We start from the raw sequence: 13816 nt of genomic DNA on the forward strand, positions 1-13816 counted from the left end.
GGCCCTTGAATTATCTTTGGCCCATTAATTTTAGAAATTCTTGGTTTATTTGTGTCTATTGGATGGTATTGAGTATTTGATGATTTTGTGAGTAAAAATAATTGTCCGCCTTGTATTTTTGTCTTTGTGTATGAGTCGGAAATAGTGAAGTTTGGGGACCCGACTCCCGTTGTTTAAATTGTTGGATATTTAGAGTGTTTTTCCGGCAGTCCCTGGACCCATTTTTACGGGGGGTAATGTTCGTGTTGTAGGGGAGGTTCTCACGGATTTTCGGTAGAATTCTCCCGAGTCGAGATTCTTAAATACCCCAGGAGTCTAGACCTAGGATTAAAGATCGATTGTTTCAAAGATTTTGATAAATTGTTTTCCGTGATTAGATCATCTGTTTGGCTCGCCCAACCGAGGCACCGGAGCAGAGCTAGGAGGTCGCCCCAATCCCGTGAGTTAAAGTCATTTAATTATTGCACTATTGCTAAGTCTGATTTAATATGCTATTTTGAAAGTTTATGCATAATATGATTATTAGTATCGCAAAATAAATGATTTCACTTGATTATTAATATTTGAAATAATATAAATATTATTATTAGTATGTTATAATAAGATAAATGTTATTATTTTTCCCCTCACAAATTGCACGTTGTTTTACCTTAAATCTTTAATCTTTATTTCGATATGTGTTGGTTGAGTTCATCAGATAATGATATTTATTATATGTGATGATTGCGAATTGGGAAATGTGGCTTGTAGAACATGCCGCCTGATGGGTTACATCAGGACCGCGTGAGCACCGGTAATGATCATGGACATAAGGTTATTATGGATTTGTTTGCCCTGATCGAGCTTGCTCTCTGGGCTGAGTTCAGTTGATTGCCGGAGTTAAGGTCCCTGATCGAGCGATGCTCTCTGGGCGCCAGACCTGTTGGATTAAGAGAGCCGAAAGGCTATTAGAATTTGGGGTTAAGGTTCTACCGAGCCACTAGTCCCGTAAAAGTAAAAATATATTTTTATTTATTTATTTATTTATTTATTATGGTATGATTATAATATGGATTGTATTTACGTGCATGGTCGATATATTGATTCGAATGATTAATATTTTATGTGAAGGAAATAGTAGGGTATGATTATAGTATGGTTTGATATACTGATTTGAATAATCTATGTTTTCTGAGAAGAAGCAATAGTCCCTAGATTATTTGATTTTAACTCACTCTCTAGACCGATACCATTTATTTTTTTCGGATTCGTGATCATAGTCCTCTCGCGATTCTTATTCAAAGAACCCGACTCCTTCATCATCGGGTGATGTATTTGATTTGGTATGTAAATTGGTAAATCTTAGATTCTCCGCAGAGTAATAGTAGATGTATCGTTTGTAAATTTTCGAGTTTCCCGGGTCTCGCCTAGTTTTTCCGCGCATCAAGTATTTATGTAGAATGTAGTCGTTAAGATAAATTGTTGCTTTAATAATATTAATTTGAGATGAGATTTGTTTAAGTCAGTGAGTGTCAGGCTTACTATGGGTTTCAGTGGCCTTAAGCCTACCCATTCTCTAGTGCCGGTCACGGGCCCACGGGTGGGGTCGTGACAGTACATATCTTCTTCTACAACTTCTTGATGGTATCAGAGCATTTAGCTCTGGAAACCTAAATCAAAATGAAAATTCAGTACTAACACCTTATGGCTGGAGAAAATGATAACAAGCAGCAGGTGGTGGCTTCGCCACATCCTCGTATTCCTCAACCATGGGAGAACAACCTATACCACCCTTTGTACCTTCATCGCTCGGATCAAACAGGTGGTGCCTTGATCCCTATATCTCTTGAAGAAGACAATTACCAAACATGGCAGGAGGCTATCATCGATGCCCTAGACAGAAAGAACAAGGCTGGTTTTCTAGATGGAACTCAAAAGAAACCTGAAGAAGACGGAGAAGAGCAACAACAGTGGAGGCGTTGTAACACGATGGTCAAACACTAGTTGCTCAGATCTATGAGCAAAAGGATGCACAAAAGTGTTTCTCGGCTGAAGGACGCCAAGGCCATCTAGGACGAGTTGAAGGAGTGATTTACTCAGACAAGTTGCTTGTCAGCGTTCCAGGTTGAGGAGGCATTGCATAAGGTGGAGCAAGGACCTCTTTCGGTGAAGGCGTAATACACTAGATTTAAAAGTCTCTGGGACGAGAGAGAATCCCTCATCGTAGTTCCTCCTTGTAAGTGCAACCTTACTGTAGCTTGTACTTGCATGAATTCTAGGGTTCTCTACAGTTTCCTTGAGACACAAAAGACTATGAAGTTTTTGGTTGGTTTGAATAAGAATCTTGCACAAACACGGAACAACATAACAACAGTGGAACCTATGATGCCTCTGAATAAGGTGTATGCTATGGTACTCAGACAAGAGAAACAAACCATGATCATTGCCGAGAAGCAAGCACCAACAGTGGTGGAAGCCTTGGCTTTTGCTGCTAAAACGGTGAGCAAGAAAGGGAGTAGAGATAATCCCTTACGGCAAACCAGATCGAATGAATCGACTGGGAGATATTGTGAAAACTGTAACCAAACTACTCATTCTATGAAATATTATCGTGCACACATTATTTGTAGTTACTGCAATGACAAAGGACATTCTATTGACTATTGCCGCACCAAAAGGAGACACCAGGGGTAAGGGAACAATAACATGGCAACTTGAGCTAATACCGTAGCCAAGAGCAGCCCATCTGATCTCTCTGGATTGAGACTTTCAACCAAGGACTATGACAACATGTTAGGTTTCATATCAAAGGTAAAGGAGGCAAGCCGTGACACATCTGATGATAACCACTTGCTTGACATGATGAGCAGCCTGTCCGCAAACTTTGTTGGCCACAAACTTTGAGTTGATTATATGTCAGGTATGGTGTATGCTTTGCTTAGAAAATCTGGAGATGTGCCTTGGGTCATCGACAGTGGTGCATCTGATCACATTGTGCATGATCCTAGTCTCTTCACCACGTCACGACCAGTGGAGCATAAAACGGTTCGATTGCCTAATGGTGTTACTTTACCAGTGACGCACATTGGTACCGTGCATTTTACAAAGGATTTCGAGTTGATAAATGTGATATGTGTGCCTGGATTCTACTTGAACTTGATCTCAGTTATGAAACTTGCCTTGGATACACTATATGTTATGATATTTATCAAGACTGTTTGTCTTATACAGGACCTACAAACGGGGAAGATGATTGGGACGGGAGCTAGGAATGAAGGGCTTTACTATCTCAATATGCCGACGTCTAGAGCTTGTAGTGCGGTCCAAGTGTCACAAGTTCTGCCATGGCATGAGAGACTCAGTCACCCTTCAGCTAAAGTAAAACTCTCAACAGCATTGAAGAAATGGGGTTTCAAGCAATCGTGGTCGGATTACTGTTGTTTGTCAGAAGTCACAGAGGTACTCTCACTGTACTACTTGTATATGTTGATGATGTAATCGTAGCTGGTAATGATTTGAATGCTATTAACACAACTAAGGAGTTTCTTGCAAGCCATTTCAAGCTCAAGGATTTGGGTTTACTCAAATTTTTTCTTGGCATAGAAGTAGCTCACTCGAAAAATGAGATTGTTTTCTCACAAAGAAAATATGCGTTGGAGGTGTTGGAGGATGCTAGTTTTCTCAGTTCGAAGCCGGCACGAGTGCCCTTCGAATCAAACGTGCAACTTACTAAGGGTGAGAGGGAGCAGCAGTTGGATCCAGCACAATATAGGAGACTTATTGGACGCTTGATATATCTAACCATCACAAGACCCGACTTAACGTATGCGGTACATGTCCTAAGTTAATATATGGACAAGCTGCGCACACCACATCTAGAAGCAGCACATCGGGTTCTGAAGAATCTAAAGGGAACTCCTGGTCAAGGAGTCTCATTGCCGGCTACTGGAGAATTGAAGCTTGCGTTTTACTGTGACGCGGACTGGGCTCTTTGTCCGGACACGCGTCGGTCAACAACAGGGTTTTGTGTGTTCATGGGAGAAGTACTAATCTCTTAGCGAACGAAGAAACAACACACGGTTTCAAGGAGTAGCGCTGAGGCCAAGTATAGGTCCATGGTGGCTGCATGTTGCGAAGTTACGTGGTTGACAAGCCTTCTGCGAGACCTTCATGTGCATTAGAGGTCTTCAATAAGGATGTTCTGTGACAACAAGGCAGCAATCCATATAGCGTTGAATCCGGTCTTTCATGAGTGGACCAAACACATAGAGATCAATTGCCATGTTGTGCGGGAAAAGGTGGCACAAGGACTAGTGACGACACATCATGTTCGAACTAATCAACAACCGGCCGATTTATTCACAAAGCCATTGCCGGCAAAACAGTTTCTATTTCTTCTATCCAAATTAGGTGTAGTAAACATACACTCCAACTTGAGGGAAAGTCTTGAAGAAAAGGATATTCCTATTTAATTATGTAATTATCTCTAAGTTATTTACTCCTAGAATAGTATTGGTATATCACCTTAATTAAGAGTCCTACCTTGATTAGAATAGCTACTTACCTTGTACGTAGAATTGTATATATATATATATATATATAGGTTGTAACATTAAATAGTATACACATCTTTCTTCTACAACTTCTTGAAATGCCATTGATACCAAATTCATTGATGATTAATTTCACTATATATAATAAATATTAAGATTAATAGATTTTTATTGAATTTAATAATTGAAGCGGATCGATTAATACTGAATAGAGCAAAAAAAATTTTAAATATAAACTAAATGGATTTAAATTTAGAGTCGAATTGAATTTAACTAAATTAAATTAACCAAATATTATATAAACAAATCAAATTAAATTAGAGGTTAAAATCATTAAATCAAATTAAATAAATTAAATTTAAACTAGAATTACTCAGATTTATCCATAAATTTATATTCAAAAGTCAAATACACTCGATTTAAATTTTTTCAACAAATAGTCATATAAATTTTTATTTAGAGGTCAAATATCTAATTGAACTTTTTTTTCAGTAAATAGCTCTTAAACTTATGTCCTAGTTTAAGTCCAAAGGTCAAGTACACTAAATCTAATTTTTTTATAAAAATAAAATAATATTAAATTTTTAGATATTAATAAATTGATAAAATAAAAATTATTTTTAATTTTTATAATTCAATTAAAATCTAAAAATTTAATATTATTTTTTTTAGAAATTTATATAAAATATATTTAATTATTCGAATATAAATTCAAAAAACTATTTGCTAAATATGTTTAAATTAAATTTATTTAAACCTTCAGCACAGGTTCAAAAGATTACCAACTGAAAAGATTTAAATTGAATGTTGGACTGAAGTTCATATGGTAATTTGACCCTTCTCCGATCCGATCTGATTGATTTTAGGTCCAAACTCGACCGCGGTCAGGCCTATTTAGCATTACACGACACGCGCGTTCTGCAGGAAAAAATATGCATTTTATTATCTGGCGAGCAGATGCCACGTGGTAACTTATTCATCGTTTCAATACTCAACTGGTTATCCGCTCTCCTCCACCGATTACAAGTCACCACCTAACTTCACCACCATAAACAACTCAAGACTATTGACACCGCCGCCTCCTCCTCCTCCTCTTCCGCCACCACTATCGCCACCAATTAAAGAAGAAAAAAAGATACATACACAGTCACACAAAAGTTAATTCCGGCGCAATCTGAAATAACAAAGAAAGATACTAAAAAGAAAATGACAGAAGAGAGCAGTTCTAGGGTTTCTACTTCGGAGGATTCCACCGCGAACGTCGATGCTTCACAATCGAGGCAAAGGTAGTTTAATTAAATAGTTCAATGACACATAAAACAGACAGCAACTTTACTAACATTTTTGTCTAATATAACGATTTTGCTTTCACATGTGCGTTTATTTTGTGTATTTTTTTTGGCTAATTGATATTGATTAGGGTTTATGGCTATATCCTTATCATCGCTCTATGTGTATTCGTTTCTATAATGATAGTTTTTGTTTTTGTTTTATTTTATTTTTAAATAAATTTCTCATTATATTTAAAGAGAACGTAGCTCTTTATTTTTTTCCTTCTGTAGTTGCAAGTATACTGAATTAACAATGTGATAATAATTTAGAATGCGATCAAAATTGTAATATTTTTAATCATCATAATAGTGAAGTCTAAAACTGTAGTGTGGTAAAAGAATTGGTTATTGTAATTAGGTATATACGAATAGAACTTAAGATTGGCATATGAATGTGCTAATAGTCGGTGCATATGGTTCAGGAAAAAGAGAAAGTGGGATCAGCCTGCAGAGTCATTGGTTTCAGCTGGAGTTGCGCCTATGGTGATACCTGGTGGTGTTGTGCCATTGGCCAACATGGGTTCTCTTGCTGGAATCTCTCTGCCTGGAATTGCTTCTGTCTCTGGTGCTCTTTTAACTAATAGTCAACTGGTAGCTAATTCTGCATCCATTCCAACCATGTTTCAGGTGCCTTCTATACCACAAATCACTACTACAACGAAAGCAAATCAAGTGAGGTTCCTTTCAACACGTCTTTTTTCTTTTTCAATCAACTCCTCAAATATAATTACACTTAATTGCCGGAGTTTGTTGATTTGCCAAAATGGTGTTCATTAGATTATAATCTCTTTTGAATTAGGGTTTATTTCTTTACATGTTGTCTGTATGACCATGTCTTCACTTTTTAATTTCTCTTTTGAATATTTCCGATTGTTGTTAGGTATTTGCATATCATCTCTTTGGTTGTGTAATCTGATTTTTCTTTTATATAAACGTAACTTCAGCCTAAGATCCAGGATGAGTTAACAATTGCACGAGAAATTGTTATAAATGACGCAGAGTCCTCCATTCGTTACAAGCTCACTAAGCGTCAGACGCATGAAGAGGTATATTTTATTCCATCTGTTCACATAAACAGAAGATGTTTGTTTTATGGTATTTGAAGTTAATGATTGTTTTCTTTAAGAGGTTGATAAATTCTTTTCTTATCTTGCAGATCCAGAAGTGCACTGGTGCTGTCGTGATAACTAGGTTAGTAGGTCCTTAAAAGTCATCTTTCATGCACGTTTTGTGTTTCTCACTTTTTCTTTAAATGTGCTTAATGATTATTTAATTATGCCAAGTTGTCGGCTATCTTAAAGAACTTAAAAAATGAGTATGCTGAATTGTCTTTGCAGGGGAAAATACCGTCTGCCAAATGCCCCACCTGATGGTGAAAAACCATTGTATCTTCACATATCTTCTGGGGCTCATGTGAGTATAATTCATGTGTTCTTGTAAGCAATTTGGGTACCAGTCTTGAGCTTTTTGTGCTACAATGTGACTAAACAATTTCTCGCTGATGACAGCTTGCTTTATGTCTGTCAACTTGTGTGCTGACCTTTAAAATGACACTGAGATTCATGCAATGATTGATTAAATATTGATTTTGACCAGCTCAATAGAAGTTAAAATCTATATATTGTGACTGGTAAATTGGTCTAAGATTGTGTTATTTAATCTCCTGACTCTGTCCCTTTTTATATTGTTGGCCTTATGAGTTCCTGCAATATGTATCCCTTTGAAAAAATTTGGTTTTTGAGGTTTTACACATGGGTAGCTTTTAAAATTTCAGTACTTAACTGAAGATGTGAAACAATTGTAGTGGGCCTTCTTCTAGATGGGAGCTCCTTTCCCTTGCCCTTTGTCTCTAAATAACATAAAATTAATCTGTGCAGTTGAAAGATACCGCGGAAAGGATTTTAGCAGTTGATCGTGCAGCTGCCATGGTTGAAGAAATTCTGAAACAGGGTCCAAATTTACAGCCTGCTTTGTCTGTTGTTCCTGTGGCCAGTGGTAGTGGAGTGAAGGTATGCACATCATATATTGCTTGATCTGGGTCTTCTTCGCATTATTGAGAAAATTATCTATCATGCTCTGAATATTGATTTTAGGATATCTTGTTGTGCTGTGGCTATGACAGCTCCTGAAGTATTTTTAGTATGCTTTATCAATGTGAATAAAAAAACTGTTAAAAAGCAGTTTTTATATGCTTTAGCATCAAGTTTATCCCTCCTTCTGAAAAGCAGTTTCAAATGCAATGACAAATGTTCCCTTTATGAGCTATTATATTGAGACGATTATAAAGTGCAGAAATCTCTAACTTAATAAGGTTTCTCAGGCACTGAGCACATGTGTGTATTTGGGCTTTGACGCAGACGAATCATTGAACATTGCTGCTCGAATTCGTGGACCAGATGTAAGTTATTTATTTATTTATTTTCTGTTGATTCGTTTTTTTTCCTCCAATCACTTATCATTTTTTGGCTGCTTTGTTCATCTGTTATTATCATCTTTTGGACTTTGTGTCAAAAATTACTGCATTGGACCATTTCATTATATATATGTAATTTAGATAGTGTATGGGTGAATTGTGTGAATAGTATTTGGCATTTATGAAACATATCTAGCTTCCTATTACTTGTTAGAGCTACTCTTTTTCTTTGTTGATCTCTGATGAAGATGAGAGATTCTAATGTTTGAAGCTTTCTCTCACATCTCCATGCCATTGGGAGAAATTGTTTTTGTCTTGGTGGTGGTTCGGTTTTGTACATGCAGGATCAGTATATAAATCACATTATGAATGAAACAGGAGCAACTGTTGTACTAAAAGGGCATGGCTCTGGAAATTTTGAAATCCCAAATAGTGGAGGTATTTTTTTGGTTCTAAGAAATGAAACATTTCCAGCAAGTCTGTCATTTCTGGTCTCCGTTGCTAATATTATTGTCACTTTTCCGTTTTGGTGCAGGAGCACAGCAACCACTGCATCTATTCCTGTCTGCTAATAATTCAAAAAGTCTTGAAGATGCAAAGCGTTTGGCTGAAAACCTATTGGATACAGTTAGTTTAGAGTTTGGTGCCTCAAGGTAATTAGTCTATGAATAATAATGCTATTCTGTATTCACTTTATACCATGTATTAATGTGTATGCTGCATTTTGTATCTCCAAATTGCAAATCATGGTTCATCTCTTGTATCTTCGTAGAGAGCTTAGATTCTTTTGCACGAGAATATTATTTTTTTAGTGACCACGTAACTATAATTGCAGCAGTCTTGTCCTTTGCAACAGGTTTTACAATTTCTTATGTAGGTTAAGTCTTTGCTGTTTCTCCAACTGTTACAGGGTCTCATCGAGTAAGATTTATAATGCTGTTCCCCCGCCACAGCAGTTATTAGCTGGTGTTCAAAGTTCTGGGAATGAGCAGAAAGTGAATACAATTCCTGCTGCTGGTTTGGCTTTATCAGCGATGAGCTCCACTCCCCTTATTCCAGCTTCTTCAGTTGCAATCTATAGGACAACTCCTGTCTTTTCTCAAGGGACCGTGTATCAACCTGGGGGACTGGTAAACTGTGGCTCTACTCAATCGACCTTGGTTGGTCATCCCCAGCCTTTAATTAATGGAGGGACAAGCTATAGTGGGTATGGTGGGATATATCCTCAGGCCACACCTTTGCAACAAGTTGCCCTTGCCCTTAGGCAGTCAACAGCTCCAGTTACTTCTACAATTGCACCTATAACATCCGTAGCAAACACGGCTCCTACACCTAGCACAAGCTCCAGCTCCATTCCTGAGAAGGAGAAACGTCCTGCACAGAGGCGGAAGTTCCAGGAGTTACCGATAGGTTCAAAGGACCCTGCAAAGTCTCATCAGGTATCTGTGCTCTTTTCTATTGGAGCATGTTTTTCTAAAGACAGCCTTGTATTGAAAGGTTTTGTATTCCTTGGAGCACAAAGGAAGAGGCAAATTTTATAGGCTAAGTTGTTACTTGCATTGAAATTCTAGAATTTCACAAACTGAGCTTCTCGTTTGCAAAATGCTTTTCAATATATCAATCAATAGGGGCACAATCACTGTCTAGGCTACATAACCTTGTGAGAGGTAAATTAAATTAGCTTATAGTGAGGGAATGAATTATTATTTGGTTATTTGTGGAGTTACTTTCTGCTTTTCATATTTTCTCTAGTGTCTAGAGGGGTGGTACCATGGTGGTTCTGTTGGCTAGTTTTATGTTGTTTGCAGTGGTGCCATGGATCAATCGCTGTTAGTTTTTGAACACTTCTATCCTGCAGCAAAAAGGACCAACTTGTTAACTTGATTATCATGGCTATATTTTAGTGTCCAACTTGATTTTAAGGTTTCGTATATGATTGATTATCGATGTGTATATGATTGATTATCTATGTGAAAACTGAGGATTTTGTCATGCACATGAGGAGGATAATCAACAATATGTTATCATGATCTGGATGGCAAAGATTCATTGCCCCATGGATTGTGTACATTTAAGCCTCAGGCATTGCTCTTATCAGATTTGAAGGATAACCTGTAACTGTAGTTGAGAAAATGTTCGTTATGGACATGTAGAGGAAACATTTGATTTGATGGGGTTTACATTAATGTCAAAATGATTGATTTGGGAGTCTTGTTGTTGTTTTTCCACATTGAATATAAGTTAGTTCTTCTGCAGTCAGAGGACCTTATAGAAAGTTCGTTAGTGGCTCGGTTCCTCTACCATCTAAAATTATGTGTTATTTAGCATAGAGGGCATTGAACCAAACCATGAGTCATGCTATTTCTAGCTGTGCATGTTGGAGCTTGGCTGCCATCTGAAATTCTTCTGCATCCACCTTAATTTATTATCATGTTCTCCTTTTGGTCTTCCTCCATTTAGTTTGCAGTCTGTTATATTCATTTGTTGCAAGATGCATGATTTATGCATGTTGCAGAATTGAATAAATTTTTGTTGGTGGACGACAGCTTGTTTGTGTTGTGTGCTAATGAATGATATAAGCACAAACATCTGTGTTATTTAATGCTTCTAGTGCCCTTTTCTCTGTAAGGGCATCTTTTTTTTTTAAAAACCTTTATACAATGTATTTTATCTCACGCTAACTTTCTTTGCTTAATATTCCAGGTATTTTCTCTGACCTTCTAAGAAGCTAACAGGCTGCTGGACCTCTCTGTTAGGGCCTTTGGTTTGTATGTTTCACAGGGTATGCAGTTTTGAGGGCACTTGGCAATGGACTTTTGCTACTTCAGAGCTGTGAGCAGAGGACCTATTAGATTTTCTGATTGGTTATTTTTCTTATGAGGTCGATAGGATGACTGCCTTTAACACCAATAAGTGCCTGATGCTTGCACTCACCACCTATATGCACTACTGGGTTGCTTTCAGATCTGTAATTCTGAAAGCCAGCATTTTGATGCCCTATCACTAAGGATTTAGTGCAAGGAAGATACCCTATCATGAAAGAGTGTTTTACCTGTTCATCATTGCAAGCCAAACATATCGAGTGCTACTTTGACTAGAACATCCAGCATCTGTTCTTCTTCTCTTTTTTATTTTCCCCTAAATTCCTATGCCTAGAAGGGACTGCTTACTTTTTCATGTTGATAGTGCCAGGACTCTGTTTTAGTATTTGTTTAGGGTGCCATGTCTAAGCATAAAAGGATTGACTTCTCAATATCACATCTCTAACTGTTCTACCTTTCTGGTGTCAAAAGGGATGATAATCTTCACACCATGTTACATATGGTTTGAGATTTTCTTTTATCTAATATTTAATCCACATTTAGAATCCTGGCTTGCATTTTCTTTTACCTTCCTAACTTATTGCAGGTACCAGGATCATTAAAGCCTGGTGAACAAGCAATAACAAGCAGTGTGAGAAATACATCATCAAAGGGAATGCCACCACCACCACCTCCACGATCTATGCCCTTGTCAGCATCAGTTAATGGGATGCCACCACCTCCTCGACGAACTCTGTCTCCACCATCATTATCTAATGGAATGCCACCGCCACCTCCTAGTACCATGTCCCCACTGCCACTTCCTCCAAAATTTAGTTCATCAAATACTGTAGACAAACTGCATGAGAAGAACGGGGTCTCCAATAAAAGCAAATATGATACTGTTCCTGGTATTGGTGGAACTCAAACTATGTTTATTTTAATTGCTAAATTGTTTACCTGGCATGATGAGTTTTGCACACAGGAAACCAAAAAAAAAAAAGGAAATTATAATTACATGAGAGAAGAAGAAGGAATAGATTGTCTTAATAATGGCCTCTCTGGAGTTGAGGATATTATATTCCTTATTTTGTCACTACCATACTTATGCTTGCTTTTTATTTATTTATTTATATTGATCTTATCTTAAACCATTTAGTTGTTTCAGATACCTTGGTCAAATTAATGGAATATGGGGAGGAAGATGATGATCCTGAGGAAAGTGAAGAACCTGATCTTGGGAACTCCAGGGTAGTGGCAGATCGAAAACCATTTTGGGCTCTATGACCGATATTGGCGGTGCAGCCAGTGGATTATTAACAATGAGCTGGAGTGGTTTTGCATGTGAAGCATAAATTGTAATTGGTTTTGATATACTCGACAAAATGTGTCGGGTGTGGGGGAGTATTATCGCTCAGATGTAAGGTATTGAGGTGCTCTTTCGGCTTCTGCTGCCTGCTGACTCTGGCAGGTATTGTAGGGTGGGTACTGTGTAGGGATGATATGTATTGTATTTTGTCCATATTATGTAGGTTACTAGTTTGCTGTATCTTGATTCTAGGCATAGATTAAATGTTGTGGCAATGCTGCAGATTCGGTGAAGGGACTTGCCCTTATACAAGCAGAAAAGATAAGTCATTAGTATGATTTAGAAAATGCCCTTACAAAAATCAGCAGAGATGCCCTTGGAGATTGAACTAAGTTTTGGAAATATGGCCTTTATATAAAAAATTTCTGCTTCGAGTTTCATCATTGTGTTATGTGAGTTCGCTTGCTTGTTTCGGAGAGGATTTTTCTTCTTATTATTTCCCTGCAGATGGGATAAGATTCCGTTACATGGTTCGTTTTCCAGAAATTATTTTGATTTAGGTACTAATGATTAAAGCTACTATAAAATCATAATTCATAGATTTGGATGGAATGGAACAATTTAAACCAGTTCTTGTGATCCGATCATCAAAAGTTTCTCCTGCTTTTGTGCAAAAACAAATAATTTTTCATGGATCTATCATTAACAATTTTTTTTTCCTTCAAAAAAAATCTTTTTATTCATGAACGTAGGATATTTTCGCTTGATAAAGGAAAAGAAAAAACAAAACATAATAGAAACAAATGGGTATGTCTGGAATTGTGCTCATAATAACTTGTCTATTTTTCACCTTTAATTAAACTTTAAAATGACTTTTTAAATATAAAACTTTAATATATTTATAAGCTTCATATAAAAACAAAGAAACGATAATATCTATTTAAAAAGTACTAAAAGAATAAGAACACAGTAATTCTATGATATATTCAAAAAGATAACTTTTTTTTTCTTTCAATTGTAAAAGCGCCTGTACTCGAAAAGCTTCCTTTTATTCTACAAGCCTCTCCATGCGATATAAGCTTCCACATATAAGACAGTTACAAATTTCTCACCACCCAAGCATCAAGAAATCATTACGTCATTAAAAGGAAAAAAAAAGGAAAACCATTATTTAAAAGTAAGACAAAAATATTGAAAAACAAAAAAAATTAAGAATGCTATGTTTGGTTGAAATTTATTAATGAATTTATTTTATTTATTAAAAATATATAAAAAATAAAATAAAATAAAATAAAAATAATAAAATTAAATGAGATATTTTAGTGTTCCAGAATATATTGACAAACTAATATACAACTCATTTGTAAATTCTACCTATTTTAGTTAGTTTAGCTATAACCAATTCTATATAAATTTAAATATATAAAATT

General features: G+C 36.5%; 1 protein-coding gene across 4 annotated transcripts; it reads left to right on the forward strand.

Moving 5' to 3' along the window:
• The first annotated feature begins 5380 nt into the window (after positions 1–5380).
• LOC8289591 (protein RIK) lies at positions 5381–12826 on the forward strand. 4 transcript variants are annotated; one of them, XR_007216159.1, is made up of 12 exons: positions 5381–5818; positions 6286–6535; positions 6808–6909; positions 7020–7054; positions 7201–7276; positions 7741–7872; positions 8184–8261; positions 8621–8714; positions 8812–8929; positions 9187–9715; positions 10980–11108; positions 11685–11822. XR_007216159.1 is itself a non-coding variant. In XM_048375148.1 (12 exons), the coding sequence occupies exons 1-12, from the start codon at positions 5739–5741 to the stop codon at positions 12362–12364; spliced, it is 1926 nt and encodes a 641-aa protein (XP_048231105.1). In that variant the 5' UTR covers positions 5383–5738; the 3' UTR covers positions 12365–12826. The 4 variants fall into 4 exon arrangements, 3 of the variants coding, with proteins under 3 accessions (XP_048231107.1, XP_048231105.1, XP_048231106.1); XM_048375148.1 differs by lacking the exon at positions 10980–11108 and adding an exon at positions 12237–12826 and having other exon boundaries at positions 5383–5818; positions 11685–11988; XM_048375149.1 differs by lacking the exon at positions 10980–11108 and adding an exon at positions 12246–12826 and having other exon boundaries at positions 5388–5818; positions 11685–11988.
• Positions 12827–13816: the final 990 nt, after the last annotated feature.

The sequence above is a fragment of the Ricinus communis genome, chromosome 5 (assembly GCF_019578655.1).
Source record: "Ricinus communis isolate WT05 ecotype wild-type chromosome 5, ASM1957865v1, whole genome shotgun sequence".
NCBI classification, from domain to species: domain Eukaryota; kingdom Viridiplantae; phylum Streptophyta; class Magnoliopsida; order Malpighiales; family Euphorbiaceae; genus Ricinus; species Ricinus communis.